This window comes from Mesitornis unicolor, unplaced genomic scaffold (assembly GCF_000695765.1).
Source record: "Mesitornis unicolor isolate BGI_N332 unplaced genomic scaffold, ASM69576v1 scaffold9433, whole genome shotgun sequence".
In the NCBI taxonomy this organism is placed as follows: domain Eukaryota; kingdom Metazoa; phylum Chordata; class Aves; order Mesitornithiformes; family Mesitornithidae; genus Mesitornis; species Mesitornis unicolor.
The window spans coordinates 11,919-29,323 of record NW_010174051.1 but is presented as its reverse complement, the minus strand read 5'-3'; the positions used below and the strand labels follow the sequence as shown (position 1 = coordinate 29,323).

The 17,405-nt window shown below is 40.2% G+C and overlaps 1 protein-coding gene across 1 annotated transcript; it reads right to left on the bottom strand.

The window, feature by feature from the left end:
• Nucleotides 1-8,857: 8,857 nt before the first annotated feature.
• KIAA1551 (KIAA1551 ortholog) lies at nt 8,858-16,228 on the bottom strand. Its single transcript, XM_010180921.1, has 3 exons — nt 10,957-16,228; nt 10,165-10,239; nt 8,858-9,000 (listed from the first exon to the last, which is right to left on the bottom strand). The coding sequence occupies exons 1-3, from the start codon at nt 16,226-16,228 to the stop codon at nt 8,858-8,860; spliced, it is 5,490 nt and encodes a 1,829-aa protein (XP_010179223.1).
• Nucleotides 16,229-17,405: the final 1,177 nt, after the last annotated feature.

Genomic DNA, 17,405 nt, shown 5'->3' with positions numbered 1-17,405 from the left:
ATTTCAAATTTAAGGTTTAAAGATTTATGAATGTTTAAGCCTTGTCTGTGGCTGTTTAAGTAAGAAATTTGCTTTGGATATACTTGTACCTCAGAAGAGGTTCAACCATAGTTAGCTGCATGAGATACAAAGCAGAAATGCTGAGGAGCAACATCAGGTTCCCCTCAAAAAGCTTTTCTTGTCAGCTCTTCTGCTGTGATGCTCACTTATATTGTAGTTGCTGGAGATGCCCACAGGTGAAGCAGACCGTACCAGAGACAGTCATGTTTGGTTCTCTGCTATGCATGTCTGTGCCAAGCCAGCACGATCACAATGAGAGGTTTGATGTTTACATGTGACATTTATGCACGTATCCAGACTGCTTCTTCTATGAAGCAGATGGTCTTCAGGCTTTTTATGCTGCTCCCTGTAGGTACTCCTTGTAGCCATAATGCTGCTCCTTGCAGGTATTTTCCTCTGAGCAGCTGTCTGAATGGACAGTGGCCAATTTACCCATCACAGAAATTTATGAAAGAGATTCCAATACTGGCAAAATTGCTATGGAGTTATACACTCGAGACTGGAACTGCATAGAGCGGTTTAAAACAGCAACCTGCTGAATATGGCATCACTGAACCCAAACTGCAAATTACATTAAAGGACATCTGCTTACAGAGCTTGACAAATTACAAATGTGTAACGACCCTGTGGGAACATTTCTTGAGCAAAATGGAAATAGTACGATGCTGAAGGCATACAGTACGTGACGGGAAGGTCAATGGGTTGGCCAGAGCTCAAGAGTGGGACACTCACAGTAAGCAAACGAAGTCTATGCAGGCTTATCGGTCTGCATCATATTTTGACAAAAATTGTAACAAGAAAGTTGAGCTGCCATCACTAGCAAAGTCAATTGCCCTAGCCGTATTTTTACCAGGAGGTGCGACAGCTGTAAATGCGAAAAACATCAAACGCCTTGCATGCTGGAGTGAAAAACAGTTTAATTTAACATCATTGATGATATCAGAGCTATTGCAGGATGTGGATAGCGTTAGACATGGTACCTTACAGAATCATGCTGCTATTGACTTTTTGTTGTTAGCACAAGGTCATGGGTGTCAGGATTTTGAAGGCATGTGTTGTTTTAACTTGTCTGATCATTCTTCTAGCATCCATCAACAGTTGGCCATTGTACAGCAGAACATGAAGAGGATATCCGTTTCCTCTGACCCATTTTCGGAATGGCTGAGCAATTTAGGATTGGGTGGTTGGATTGGAGGGTTGCTTAAGAATTTGCTAATGCTGTTGATGCCTTTGTTTATGCTGCTTTTGCTTATTCCTTGTATTATTTGCTGCTTGCAAGGATTTGTCGCTAGAACAGTTGCACTTGTTTTTAAAGAAAAGGGGGGAGATGTAGAGGCCTGGGCCATAGAAACACTGTAACCGATGTAGAGGCCTGGGCCATAGAAGCACTGTAACTGCCTCAGTTGGCCAAAGTAGGACAAAGAACAAAGAGGATAGTCAAAACCTGAGTGAGGGTACGTGACGGGAGGCATGTAGTTGTGATATGGAAAGCAACATTTAGCGCTTGGGAAAAGAAACCTGGCTGTGAAGTAAAGAAGATAAAGAAAGCACTGAACACAGCGAAATGGACTGGAGACAGAGAAGTTTAAACCAATCATATATTAGCTTAGCCGGCGTGGACAGCGCGTGCAAGATGTATGCAGCCAATTAGGAGTCAGATAATCAGGTATGCAGCCAATTAGGAGTCAGATAGACGTGTGCATAGAATGCTGGAAATGTATAAGAATCATGCTTTGTATGTAATAAATTGGCTATCAGAGCATCATATTGGTGTGCTGTAGTCCGTTCCTCGCATGGACCCCAACACAGCCCCTGACATATCCTGAGCATAACTGCCACAGAAATGATTACTGCATGTTGATAAGATCAATTTTCCCTTTGTCAATATCCCTTGGCAAGCCAGTTGTAATGAACAGAAAAAAACCAGCATTGTTTCCTATCTATATGATTATGTCTTACTGTTGGCTTTTTTCTTAGTGTGTTGATATTTGCTTAGCTTATATTTGGAAGCAGATAATCTTTGCTGCTTGGCTGACACAGGGATTCTTAATGATGATTCTGTTTGTCCTTTCCTCCTGTGCCAAGAGCTGGATACAGCAAGGAACATAAATATCTTACATGTTATATTAACGCACAGTTTTGCAGAAGTTTGCTGTGAAAAGTACTGCCAGGCCCAGTTAGGCTTCTGCAGATAACTCTAGAGGAAAATGCCTGTTGCAGCAGCTGATGAGCTGTTGTTGTGGTCCTGCTGGTTTGTATTAGGAAAACTTCCATCCACCTGCTACACCTATCAAATATTTTTTACTTTTTTGTTTTGTTTTAATTAAATGCCCTAGAAGATGAATTTGCATGGTGGATCACAATCTATCTCCTGCTGGGCTGTAGAGAAGAGCTTTCGTTTTTCCTGTTACTTGCAGAATGATTGCACGCAGAGGGAGAGTATTTATCTTAGTCTTCGTTCATATTCATTGTATTTATAGCCTGTTACTTCCAATCTGTATTGTTTTTGTCTGTTCCTTGAAGTCCTCCTGAGACAACACTATGGACTAAGCAAAATCTTTAGGTTTGTATTGGCACTGCTCTTTCTAAACATTTTTTTTAATTAGTGTGGTTAAATCATTAAAGAACAAGACAGACAGAGGAGTACTGTAAGCAGTAAGAGTAACAAAGTGTATCCAACATCTCCAAAGAGATGTTCCTCCACTACTGCCATCAGCAACCTCTCTAACAGTAACCCCTATTCAGATCCATATTTCCCCTGCCCTAAAGACAGTATCCTGACTTCATCCCACATAGTTTCCTGGTAGGGAACATGCCAGCACCTCTTGTGGCTAGCTGGGAACCACGTATATGCTGGTCTGTAGACTAACCTGAGGGTTGAATTCTCCTTGCCTTTACTGCAGTGTTGGGGGAAGGAAGGACTCATCATTTTTCTCATTTCAAACAAGCCATCAGCATTATCTTCTATGCTTTTTGCTTGATTCTGGACAACAGAGTCCAAAGTCATTGGGTAAGAGCATACCAGCAGGCTAATTTCTTTCTGAAAGATATCTAATGGGGTATAATGGCATATAATGCCTTATATTTCCAAATATAAGGCATTATGAGGCAATTAACACACAGAGGTGTTTGGAGTGTTTTAGTCCTTATTAGCTATACCTCTGCATTTTGATGTGAAAACCATCTTTTATGGTGATTTAGTCCAGGATTATTTTGTTGCAAAGATTATAGTTTCCGGCTTTCAGTTTGTAGTCTATTGAATGTGTGTTGCTATGGCAGAAGGACTTCAATTTTTAATTTTGTTTTTAAAGAGAATGCTGTTTATGACTTTTTAATAGCACTGATGACTGGAGGAAACAGGATAGTCCCTCAGGGGACATGCAAGGGCTTGAGGTGCACAACGGTGCAGGCTCAGTTTTACAATCCTGACACTCTTTTTTTTCAGACACGGGTTTGTTTCCCATGCGCTTAAATTATCAGCGCCATAGCAACGTAAAACTGAAACAGAAGCAGGAAACCTCTGTCATTGTACACTGAGATATAAATTTTTACATTTTAAGAGTGAATTTTATGAGTAATCTAAACCAGCTTTATAAGATCAAGCAAGCAATGCTCATCAGTTAGCACTGCACAAAGAAACACAAACAGCGATAGGAACTAATCAGTACTGCATGTGGCCATAGAAAGCTGTAGAGAGAGAGCAAAAGTTAATCACAAAGTTCAAGTCATGTACACCATGTAGCTGCATGCCTGGAAGCATGAACCTCAGCACTGGAGGTGGCAAGCACTGGGCGAGGTGGCAACCATCACTAGATCCATATCTGGTGTTATCTGGATGCCTGGAGGAGTGTGAGATGAGGCAGAGGCCTCATGGTCCCAGTCTCCCATTTCTTTCTGCCCTAAACAAAAGGAGCCAGTACCTCTACCCATGCAGGTGTGGATTAACAGACTTTGTGACATTAACATAAAAGTGATAAGATTGTCTATAGTCATCCCCACACGCATGTATGCCCCGGTGATGTAATGTAAAAGTTTGAGTATAAATATCACCCCAATTTCAGCCCAAGAATGGGGACTGGATGAACTCGGAACCACACCGATGACTGGACAGATTGGCGAATTCGCTCCCTCTCCATCCCCCCAACTCAGGACACCTTGTGGGTAAGATTATTTGCCTCAGCTAACGCTGAGTGATATATTTCCTCCTCAGGTTCATTCTCCCTGAGTGTATTTGATACTTTCCTCCTCAGGTTCATACGCCAAGTGCATTGGATATTTTCCTCTTCAGGTTCATGCCTCCCTGAGTGTATTCCACATTTTCCTTCTCAGGTTCATACTCCCTGAGTGTATTTGATATTTCTCCTCAGGTTCATTTCTAGACTTCCCTGAGTGTATTCTTGGTTTTGCTTCACTGTGGGCAAGTTGGTGGTGGTGGTGGTGTTTGTGTGTACAACCTTTAGTGTACCTGCAGCTTTTCAATTTATCACCGGCAATCCAAAAGAACCAGTAATAAACATTACTATTCGTTCCCCGACTTGTGTCTGTCACATATTCAGTGTCAGCCTCACAAGACTGGATCTATTTCCCCATTTTTCACAACAAAAGCAACATCACAGAAAACAGATACTTCGGCAAAGTCCACCATTACATTGCATGCATGTCTTTCACTTTGTGCCATGATATAACAATAAAGGTAGCACTCTTCTCAAAAGGTTTCCAAAAGGAAGAATAAAATCTTTAGGTCTAGGAAAGCAGAGACATGGGCTGAGAGACAGGGAGGTACTAAGTGTAGCCACTATAGCCAAATTTTAAGGAAGACTTAGTTCAAAGGACCAGGTTTCTAGAATAAAGGTTGTATTCCTGATTACAATCAATCTGTCTGCCACCAAGAAAATCACTCGATTGGAAAGCAGTGCACACACTTGGCTAGCACTCAGCTAATGAGGCATCAGCAGGGAAAAAAAATACTTCCAACACCTGGGAAGGAAAGCACTGTCAACACCAAGTGTGGTGCTTTTCCAAGTTCCCAAGCCCAGCACTTTCTAATTAACGTTTCCTGCATGTTTTGTTTTTTCGTGGTGACTGGCTCTATTCTCAGTTTACAAGGACCTGCATGACTGACACATGGGAAAACAGTGGGTGTGATTATCAGCACGTCATGACAATTATGCGAAGTAAACAGTCACTGAATTTATGGCAGCTATGTTCGTATCACATCAAAGGAAACAAGTGTTGCAGATAGCCATGTCAAATTTGTTATCCTGTTATCCACCCTATTGACCTTCTCGAACATCCATTCACTAGATGGTTAGGGCAGGGGCTCCTTATCAGGTCCTGGAGCAGACATGAGCCATTTCTACACAGACATTGCTCCCTGAAGCTGAAAATAGATATCTGCTGGACAGGCCGTCCTTTGGGGACATGGCCTCATCACACCATTAGAAACCATCCCTTGTAAGTATCTCTAGTTTCTCCTGTTGGAAGTGAGAGAGAGGGAAGCAACTGGTTTTGGGAGACACCCTGCATGCCTTTCTTGAACTTCCACAGAAAGTAATTCTTGAGTTCCCTGAGGACCCCACTTCTCCACGCAAACCTGCAAAGGTTTATTACATCCCATTCTCCAATTCATTAACAAAGATGGTGAACAATGGCAGCCCCAGTATCAATTCCTGGAGAATGCTACAGTAATCAGATGCCAGCTGGACTTTGTAGCACAGATCACAGACATACCACTCCAAACCCAGCCCATCAGCTAATTTTCCACTTGCCATGTAAGTCACATATCCAAACCATCTCTCTCCAATTTGGCTACACAATCCTATCAGAAACCACATAAAGAGCCTTGTTAAAGGCAACATTTTCTACATTCCCCATGCCCACAGGATCTGCCAACTCATCATAAAAGGCCAAAAGGTTGGTCAGGTATGATTTACCCTTTGTAAAGCCACACCGACTGTTCCAAATCACCTTAGCCTTACTGTACTTCAGTGGACATGGCTTCAAGGAGAATTGTTCTATAATCTCCCTAAAGAAAGCTGTCAGGCTGTGTGAACAGACTCCTGTAGTAACACAGGTCATCTTCTCGCCTTTGAAAATGAGTGGCATGTCACATTTACCCTTATATACTTACTAATAACCTCATCCATGACACTCTTGGAGTACAAAGGCAAGAAGAATGATGGAAGTGGTAGCTCTTCTTCCTATTGGACACAGAAAGTTTCCTGGAAAAGAAGGAAACAAAGAGATAAACCAGACACCAATAGGATAGGATGTTGCACACACATCCTACAGTTTGCCAGGCTCAGCTGCTCGCTAAGAGCTAAGAGCCAGAAGCTGAGGGAGATACAATGACTTACAAGGCAGAGGCCTCACTAGCCAAGGCCTCATTCCCACAGCACCCAAGCAAGGCAAGCAGGACAGGGATGGTAATCAGGATCAAGCCAGAGTCCAGATCACCAGACAAGCTTGAAGTGATGAAGGAGGACCAAGCTGAAGCCAGGAAGTCAATCTGCAGGCCAGGGTCAGATCCAGTGATGGTAACGAGGGTCAGGCATAGTCATGATTGAGAGGCAGCTTCACAGTGAAACAGAAAGGATGTGGCCAGTTTATTTCAAAGATAGCCACAGCAAAGAAGCATAGGCATAAGCCATCAGGTAAACATGGTCACAGAGCCAAGATTCACTCCTTGGTGTAGCAGAGCCAAGATTCACTCCTCGGTGTAGCAGAGAAAAGATATAGCTGTATCCACTGGGACTCAAAACTGGCATTCTCACTTACTGGGTGCACAGGGTCAGTAGGCAAACTTCTCCAAATATTTAGAATATAATCATCATGGGTCAATGGATTGAATAACTTCCTATTGAAAATAATTCACTTAAGCATTGAAGTCAGCTTCATGTATCATTATGCAGAACAAACCCCAAAATAAATTCTTGACAAGAACTATGTGTTGTTTGTACTGGGTACACTTCAGGCTACAATGAAACTTCCTTAATGTAGGCAGTATAATACAAGTTCCCAGAAAACTGCAAAACAAAACCTTCTCAGAGTTGCCAACATTATTATAAAATTCTCCAGCAGCAACAATCTCCACAGCTTAATGGTTGGGCATCCAGCCATGGAAAAATAAAATTAAAAAAATATCTAAGTTATCAGGACAGCTATACCAGAAAGGAAAGGAACTTAAAACCTCCCAAATAGTTACCTAGCTTGAGAGAAGAAATGTATACGATGGAAGAGGACGACTTCTTTCTCCCACAAAAATCAATTTTTAATTCAGCATACAGACAAAGCTAGGAAATTATAATGTTATGCTCCACTGGGTAACTAAATCCAAGATGCCTACAAACATGCATCTTCAGGAATGGAGGAGTACTAAAAGCTTTTTAAGTGCTCATGAGAATTCATCACTTCCAAACTCCAAGTCAAAAACAGGAAAAAAAAGGAAAAAAAATAAAGATGCTAAAGAGAAAAACATACCTGCTGCGTTTTCTCAAGTACATGACATTAGGAGTTCATTAGAAAAAGCCAGGACTCAAGTCCAGTTCTCACTTCCAACCATGAGACAATTTAAGGAGGAAGATCTGTCACTTATTTTAAAGCTACTTTTCATCTACAGGAGTATCTTTAATGCCTATTCAGCTAACTACAATAAGCACAACTTTCTACTGTTAAACTAAAAAAAAGACAATCCATAGCCTTCAAAAGTTTATTTCAAGTACAAAAATTGTTCAATGAAGTATCTACAGAGATTTTACTTTCTGTATAAAGGTTTCAACAGACAGAATACAGTATCAAGTTTCTGAAAAAATATGATTCAATTCAGAACTCAAAACAATAACAAAAAGGCACTTAAACAAAACGATACCCAGCAACAGATATAACTCTTATGTCAGAGTGAATGTGTAGTCAAACATTATCTAGCACTTTATAAACAAAGAAATTAATAACAGTCTGGTTAAAGTGAGCAACATGGTCCAGACAAGAATGAACTTAAACTCCCTGCACTTTATCAATCACACTTTTCTTTCAAGTGTAAAGAAAGTAGAGCGAGAGAGAGAAAAAAAAAGGAAAAAAGAAGTCTTCAGTCAACTATCAGTTTACAGCACGGTGTTCAGACGAAGAACTAGGATTTCAACTGGTGTAAGTTCCACAAAAAGAAATGTAAGAAAACTGGGTAGCAGCATAAATACCTCACGGCATCCCCTGATGTGTATGTTTGAGGGCTTTATATTTATATTCCCAGTTAAAAAAAAACTAACAACAAAAACAAAAACAAACAACATCAACAAAAAAAACCACAACAACAAAAGCTTCTACAAAAATAGAAAGTCTTACTAGAACACAACAACCAGCCTAGCATAAGTAGAAAATAAAGGTGTAATGCTTGGGGATCCACTGCAATCCTCTTCTAGTACAAATATTTTTCCACTGCCAGCAATGGAAAGTATCACAAGTCAAAGTTTTCCAGAATTCAAAAAGAAAGCAGACTGCGACAGTTTGAGTTCAACTTTTTTTAGTAAAGATTCAACTAACTCCCGTATCTCAAAAAAAAAAAATCAAATATGCCAAAAAGAAACAATACATTTGACAGTGACTTTTTCAGCACAATAAACACAGAATAAGATCTGAATCATTCACAAATATGAGGCAAATAGGAGAAAAAATTGCCAACATGCAAAAAAATTTATTTTTTAACAGCTATTCAGAAATACAAAGTAAACAGGAAAAAGCATTTTTGTGCTAGCATTTTTTCCCCCAGTGATACTGAATAAGATCTATGGTTATAGAAGTGCTTTCAAGGTTTTTGCATCTTTTTTTCCAGATACATTTTCTTGTAGGTCTGAAACATATCTTTTGAGTCTTTGATTGAGGTGTGAAGAGCCTTGCCACCTTCATCCAGCATCCGTATAGCTGTATCAAGTGGAATAGTGTCCTCAGCTGAAAGACAGAGAACCAGGTTAAAACTCAAGTCTCAAGTGATTCTACCCTTATCCATGTGGTCTTTAATTCTACCCACTGTCAAAAAGGATGCCACCAACTTCCTTCCTAAAGCACCAAGCATCTCAGATTTAAATTAATCTTTAACGCATCTTTAAGTACCAAAAGGTCATTTGGATGCCTTTGTAAGAGAGGTTTCTAAAGAATATTAAGAAGGGTGTGAATGATGAAAGTACATTTGTGCAAGTAAGTGAAGAAACAAGAGGAAGGGCTAAGAATGGCAGACACCAATAGCCAAGGACACAAAGGATGTAAACATCACAGAATGTGTTGCTTGCATCATGACCACAACACGGATAACTCCTCAACAGAGGACTTGCACTCTGATAAGAGGAGGATGGCAACCAGGTTACAGCATGCTGAATGCATCATTTTACTCCCCATTAGATCAGAAGGAAAAAAAGACTATAGCTAGAAAGATACCTAAAAAAAAGAAACAAAGACAGCAACCTCACCCAAGATTTACAAAGGACAGAAAAACCAAGATCCCAAACTGAAAAATGCCACTGTAGTAACTGCTGACTTCTAATGGGTACAAAAGACCATACAAAAAGCAATTTGCCAATGAAGAGAAACGAGGAAGATGTAGTAGTGGCAACACTTCTCCTCTGTGTGTCATACCAGTAATCCTGTCCAGACTACAAAGACACACAGGTCTCAGTACTTGTGAGCACAGGTGTATGTGCAGACAATATCAACATATTGTGAAAGGCAAATAATTTTTTTTTAAAAATCACTGTCTGGTTTTAGTCTCACACTAGATTTCTTTACATTACTTCCTGCATTTTAAGGTAAGAAAGAGCTAGCTTCATCCTTACTTACAGTTTAAAACTGTATTTGAATCTTCTCATCAGTGCTACCTCTGATTCAACTGCACACCTGTACGCAGGAAAATTCCAACCACCTTCAACAACATTTTCTTACAGCAATAAAAAACTCCACAAACCTTTGAAACTCACATCTACTCTACAGTAGCTGTAGAGCAGCTGCATAGATAATAAAGAATAAGTTAAAATACTTTATTAAGATTTGTTACAGTAAAGGAACACTTAAAACCAAGCCGAGTATTGAACTTTCAAGACAGATAACAAGAAGCCATTTCACCTGCAGAGATCTCTTCCAGCTTTTTTTGCTTCACTGGATGACATTTTAACCAATCTTCTTTTTTACTCTTGACACCTAAAGAGAAAATTTTAAAAAAATGTTTTTGAGGTTCCTATATCATAAGTTTTGGTCACTATTCAGCAACAACTTTCAACACATATACTAACATATGCAAAAGGAAATTTCCATTGTGTGTGAAAATGACTGCAAGGGCTGGTATGTACAACTTAAGATTTGGCTTGATTAGCACTTGAGACAAATGCTTCACAACATACCATGTAAAATGTCAAGAGGTTGGGGAAAGGGAAGAGGAAAAAAGGCAGCTTAAAGCCGAGATGGCAAAAATTACCAAGACCACATGCAGGATAGGTGTGGCCCAAGCCCTCTCTCTTCCTCAATGCTGCAAAAGATCTCTCCCTCCTGTCTACCCAGTCAGATTTATACACAAACCAGATGAACCCCAAATACAAATCAGATCACCTTTGGTAACTACACCAAGGGAATCCGCTTTCTACTAACAAGTCAAGCTATCTTCTGTAAGTAGCTTAGAAAGCCTCACTACTCTAACTTTATTCTGTAAAACTTAAGGACAAAGAATAAAACATTAAATTGCAAGAAACATCTCATGTTCTTTTTCAGCTTAGCACACAGCTACATTCTGTCAGAAAGCTCACAAAGCTATTTCAATCCTCACCTTTGAGAGTCCCACGTTTTCACTGTAGTGCTGTGGATCACGAACTTAAAAAGTACATACATTTTACTTGCAAATCAATAATCAAGATAGCACCATACCTGCCACAATGGTTCTCTCTCTTCCCGGGGAACTCTTCGTGACTGAGCTTTCTTCGTCAGTGGTTGGATTCCTGAACAGTATCTCTGGACACAGCTTAAATCCAAGTTTGCATGACTTCTCAGCTTCTGCGAGAGAAGCATTTCTTTTTCCTTTTGAGCTGTTCTGTGATGCTTTGGGCTTTCTATGCCAGACAGGTCTGACAGGCGAGGTCTCTAATTTTGTCAGATATATGCGTTCCTGTGCCGTACGTTTAAATGCAACTCTGTTCAGGTAGTGCTTTTTCGGTTCCTTTTGAAGATGCAATTTTAACCTGTTATTTCTTCTATTTAAGTATAGCAGATTTTTATCAGGAAACACTTTCTCAGAGCACTTGTCATTGTTTTGACCATCCAGACATCTCTCTTTGTTAGATAAGTAGTTTTTAGAGATAGAAGATTGAGCCCTTTTTCTCTGTAGTTTAAGCACAGGGCGATCTGCTAATGAACTCTTTGATTTCCAGCCACTTTCTCCACTTAATTTTTTAGCTTTGTCAGTATTTATCATGCACTTAGGTGAAAGCTGCATGGAATTATTTGCTTCAGACTGTTTAAGTCTTTCCTCTTCCACCTTTGTTTTCTTAGGTTCTCTCTTCCCAATCACATTTTCCTTTCTCTTTCGTTTGTACAACTGCTCCTGTGAAGAATGAGCTTTCATACAAGATTTGTGGTTTCTTAAGTCTACAGTGCCAAAATTTGGGAACTTAATAGCATCAACACAGTAACTATCCAGCTTTTTACATTGTATTTCTGCTGATGATTTAGCTTTCTCTTCTGTGTTGATTTCTGCATCTTGCCCAAGTATCTCCTTTTGCTTCCTACAGTTCTGTTCTTCAGCTGAGTTCTCTTCACAGCTTTTACCTTTTTGTCCTTGATTAACTACAGCATCCTCAAGTTCAACAGTCTCTGACTTTATAAATTTGAGAACATCTGTTTTGGATTTCCTGGCCAAACCTGGTTTGTTTTTTTCTTTTGAAAAGGGCTCCATTTTGCAAACACTCTCTTTCTTTTTGGATGATTTTGCCATGTTATCTGCAAGACCAGCTTTCTCTGACAACTCTTCTGAGACTGACTGATGTTCATCCTTCCAGCTGCTCCATTTAGATTTCTCAACATCATGGTTTTTAGAGGAATTAAGCAGTCCATTTTTTTCCTGTTGTGTTGTAAGTGCTTTGCATTCATTATCCACCTTTAAACTAGCTGCAGAGGTGTATTTGCTAGTATCTTTTTTATATTTGCTAACATTGTTTGGGATTTTTTCAGAAATTGGCAGGTTTTCTGCTGCACAGTTGTTCTTCATTACAGCATCAGATTTACTGGTGCTTTCTTGTCTCTCTGCAGAGCTACTGTTTTCTGCTTTTGAAAGTTGATCATCATTTTCCCCTGAAGAAGATGTGTCGAATTTACAGGGGCACTGTGGCATTTTAGATGCTACAGGTGGCAAATCCATTAGAGAGCAATCTTCTTTTTTCTCTCTGGAGTTGGAGGGGGTTTGTGGGTCTTTTTTCTTCTCACATAGACTCTGACCAGGCTGAATACTGCCTTCAAGGACCTCCTCCTCAGCTGAGGCCTTTTCTGACTGTTGACTTGCTACTGTCTTGCTGTCACTAGAGGAACACTGGTTACGGTCAGGAAACAGGTTTTGCATCTGATCAGAGCTTAACCAAGAAATTTTTATCTGATCTATTGGGTCCTTCAAATGAGAATTCTTGTCACAAATTTGAGTCTCTTTTTGAGGCCGATTCTCCATCCACTCAATCACAGAATCATTTTTTACTGGTTCTTTCGTTAGCTTATCAGTACCTTCAATGCCATATGGAAACTCCTTCACTAGTTCAGACAGCTGATTGTTTAGACATTTAATAGGTTCTGCTCCAAAAATGTTCGTCTCTTTTTCTATGCTATTTTTCCTGGACATACAATTTTGTTTACTGTTGTCTCTTGGAACAGTGAAGGTGTTTGTTTCAGCAGTTACACTGATTGAGAAGTCTAGCGAATTTTGAGCTAACTCCTGGTTTATAATAGCAAGAATTTCCAAGTCATTTTCAGGATGCTTGAAAGATGCATCCAATGAGGTTTTTTGTTCAGAGGTAGAAACTGTATTAAGAGCATTGCCACTGCTATCTTTCTCCAAATGGCTAGTTTTGATACCATCCAAAATCTCATGTGCTTTACTCATGCAGCTTGATGATTCTTTCAACGTCTTTTGCAGCAAGCCCTCTCTTTGGGGAGTGTTATTGCTCAGCTCATTTTTATACAAGTCCAGCCACTGTTCTTTTTGCCTTGGGTCAGATGCATTTCCTTCTGATGAGGTACCATCTAATGCATATGTCTCAGGGACTGACCTGAAGATACTTGCTATTCGTGGATTATAAAATGTATCACCTTCAACAAGAGAACATACACTAGAAATACAAAACATCTGTTCTTCCAACATAGCTGTGGATGTATCTCCTGTGTTTAACACAGCCTGCTTGTCTTTATGGTCTCTTACACCTTCTTGAAAGATTTGACTAGAAAAATGTATTCCAGAATTAGGAAGAGAAGGCTTGTTTTGTAATCCAAGCTGCAAATTTTCTCTGGCATCTTGTGCAGATTGACTAACTTTCCTTTGGTTTTCATCATATGAATAATTTGTGCTCACGCTGGTTTTTACCATTCTGTTTCCATCAGCTAATTCGGTCTGTTGCAAATCTGAGTCCACTTTCTGTACCAGAACACAATCACTGGGTGATGAGTGAGCAGTTTCTATTGTTCCTTTATCAGTATTTACCACACTTAAACCACTTTTCCCCTTTTCTTGCAAGCTACACCTGTTTCCCGAGTCAACTACTGGATAGGTTTTACCTGCAGCTGTTGGACATTTGTCTGCCTGCTCCGTCTGTGTTCTCTGTTCAGAAAGCACTAAAGGAGAGACAACTGCAACTTGGAGTTCAAAATTTTTCATCAAATTGCAACTCAATGTATCAAGTTTTTGTCCCACAGAAGCAGTTATAGGCAAAGTTGCTTCATCTGTACTTACCAGAACATTCTTTTGTTCTCTATTTTTCGTGGTTTGGCTGTAAGGTGAAGTCTGATTTGCTGTGGGGCTTTCATTTGACTGGCTATTTTGCATGCCTACGGTCCCTGATGGATGCTTCTTCCACAAGCTCAGGCATGCATTTAGCTCTTCCACAGAGTAACTACAGTTGTTCTGTTTAGAGGATGCATTTTCAGTAGATGGTGTTTTTTCCTGAGCTACATCACCCTGAAATTTACCTTTGCTAGATTTGGTTGTTTCTGATACAGGAGAATTTTTGTGAGCCATAAATGCCTGCTTACCTTTCAAACTTTCTGCACTCTTCTCAACAGTGTCTTTTAGTAAACTTCCACCCGAGACAGATGTATCCTCCAGTGGTTTTTCACCACACAGGAGATTAGTCAGTATTTTATCAGCAGTAGCACCAGCTGTCTTCTCTTTCAATGCATTTGTGCTGCTCAATACAAACTGAAGAAATGACGACTTCTCAGCATTAGCTGACACATTCTTTGATACAATCTTGATAGACTTGTCCGCTTGACTGAAACATGAAGCATTGTTCAAGGATTCCAGAGTTTTCTGAGAAGAGACTAAGTTATCCCTTTGTTCTGAGAGGTGGGTGGTCTCAGGATTATTTAAATGAGCTGGGAGTTTGCTCTGAGAGGGAATAGGAACAGAACTTGATGAAAGGCTTCCCTGTTCCACCTGAGGGTTACATTGAGTCACCTCTAATCCTCTATGACCAGCACTGGCTAAGTTTTTGTCACTTCTTTCTTCAGTTGTAGAGTTAATTATTGGACTCTCTGTCCTCACTATTTCAGATGGGGAAGGTTGTACATTTCGGTCGGGCACCCATGGAAGACGATTAGCAAAAGCATTTTCATAACTAGGAAGACGTGTGGGAGTACTTTTGTCATGTTCTGATGCTGCCAAGAGTTTTCTTTTATAATGATACATCCTTTCAAGCAGGACACATTTTTTTTTAATAGTGAGCAGCTTTTGAGCTTCCCAAGCTAGCCTGTCCTTCGTTATTTTTCTTCTATCTACTGCTGCTGCAGAACTTTGAGAATTAACAGGCCCATTCATTAAACTGCTAGTCTGGCTTTCTTGAACTGAAGCAGGATCACTCTGTGGCTTTGAAGCAGGCACCGAAGATAATGATTCCAATTCTTGCACAATATCATTCAGTTCTTTGGAAATGCCAGGGGATGTCACAGACATTTCACTTAAAAGCTGATTTCCTGTCACATTTCCACTTGAAATACAGACATTCCTAACTGGGTGACCAACTTCTCCAGATTGCTGTTTCTGATAGTGTTGCTGAACACCATTAAAACCAGAAGTGTTTTTTGGATCTGGTGGGCACCTCTGTTGGCTAAGAGCATACCCATTAGGCACACTTTGAACTGCCTGTGGTACACCTATTGAAGATTGTGCTGCAGCTCTTGAATCACAGTTGGCAGGCAACAAAGATGGTGCAGAAAATCCACTAGGAGCTTCTGATCCCATCTGACTTGGCTGATATTGTAGCAGCTGTACATTTGCTGCAGTACTGCGATTCACCGAGTGTGAAACTTTAAACTGAGTGTTGGGATGATATATTTGGGGTTGGACATGTTGCCCAGATGTACCGAAAGACACAGAATTATTCTGGGAATGAATATTATTTTGATATAACATTGCAGTTCTCACAGAACTATGCTGCAGTATTTGTGGCTGCACAGTGTAACCGTTTGTGGTGACATACTGAGGTTCTTGTAGCATATTCCTCAGATTATTTCCAGTGTTCACTTGAGAAGACAAGGGAGGTACCTTTCTAAGGGAATAAGTATAGGCATTAGAATTTTGCCAAGAAGTCTGAGTAATCTCTGCCTGCAAACGCGATGTCTCATTGGGAGGTTTTGGAGCGATTGGTATCCAGGATGGTGCACCCTGATCAACTGAGTATTTTGAGATAAAAAAATCATTGCCAGCTCCTGGTAAGGCCTGATCCGAAGTGTTGAGTCCTTCAGCATTTACAAGAGGCAAAGCTACATTGCTAGTTTGCAGATACATCATTTGGTTATTTCCAACATAACTGCATGCATTTTTAGAGGAACAGGTATTTGTCTGAGGAAAAGCATGTGTATTAGGAAGTAACTGAGTGTAACACGCTTGTTCACTTTGTGGGTTCTTCTTTGCATCAGCATTCTGGAATGGTCTTACATTCCAGTTCATCTTTTCTTGATTTCTTTTTCTTCAGCCAAAAACCAACACACTAATAAAAAAAAAAGTAAAGCAAAACCTTAATCTTTTGATCAAAACCTATTTCACTTACCAAGAAGTGATTCTGAATGTATTATGAACAGAACGATTGAACTTAAATTGCTAGGCAGAAGAGGAGCTCCATTGGCACATCCCATGGACATCAATATTGTCAATGTCAAGTTGCACCAATTCTTTTCCAGAACACAGTTAAGGTACAAAAAGACAGAGCAGCAACTAGCAATTCTACTGGCTGTCTAATGAATAACAAAATCTTCACATTAGGCTAATTCTATTGTCATTCAACTTTTTAACTTAACAATAGATTGCTATATTCACCTTCTCATCCAAAAAGATGTAAAAAACCAATGTGTCTGTATAACACGATACAATAAGCAATGCTTAAAGACTAAGCATATAAAGCACCTACAGACCACAATACAGGTCAGAGTTTTCATAAAAGAGCACTGGACTTCAATTATACCTTCAAATGCAACAAAATAAAGGAGAAAATGAATTTAGGTTCAGTAAAGATCTCATAATAATGAGGCCCACTTCTTATTTTACATGCCATTTGCTCTTCCCTAACACTGTGGGCAGCTACTCATTTTTGAGAAACACGAGTCTGTGACTTTAGTTAGCAGTATATATAGCTACAAGAAAACCACCCCTAATTCTGTTTGGTAGCATTAACTTAACTCAGCATGAAGCATGGAGATGACATCATCACCTCTGCTACTGCACTAAACAGACCTCAAGGAGGTGACAAAGTCACAAATCTCTCACTTTTTATGGGTTGTATTCCAGAAGTTACATTGATTACCAACAAGCCCAGCTGGGTGAGTGTACTGGGTTTTCTGTAAGGGGTTTTTGGTTGTGTCTTTGGTAACTGGGGAAGGGCTATGGAGATGGCCCTTTAAGAAGCTACCTGAAAAGCTCCCCCTTTGCCTTTGTCAGACCCACCTATGACCAGGGCCAAGCCAATCAGCGCCCCCACGAATTCATGTATTTAAGGGGGGTGCAGGGCATGCCTCGCTCTCTCTCTGGCACCAGCCCTGACCAGCACAGCCCCAGGTGCAGGTGGCACAGCCCCAGCCTTGCCCAGCCTCGACCACAGCTTAAGCTTAAGCCCTGCTGCAACTTCATCCCG

Coding starts and splice junctions, on each gene's coding strand:
- KIAA1551 (XM_010180921.1), bottom strand. CDS start 16,228: ATGAACTGGAATGTAAGACCATTCCAGAATGCTGATGCAAAGAAGAAC. Junction 10,240..10,956: donor AGAGAGAACCATTGTGGCAG/GTATGGTGCTAT, acceptor TTTTCTCTTTAG/GTGTCAAGAGTAAAAAAGAA. Junction 9,001..10,164: donor GCTGGAAGAGATCTCTGCAG/GTGAAATGGCTT, acceptor TCTGTCTTTCAG/CTGAGGACACTATTCCACTT.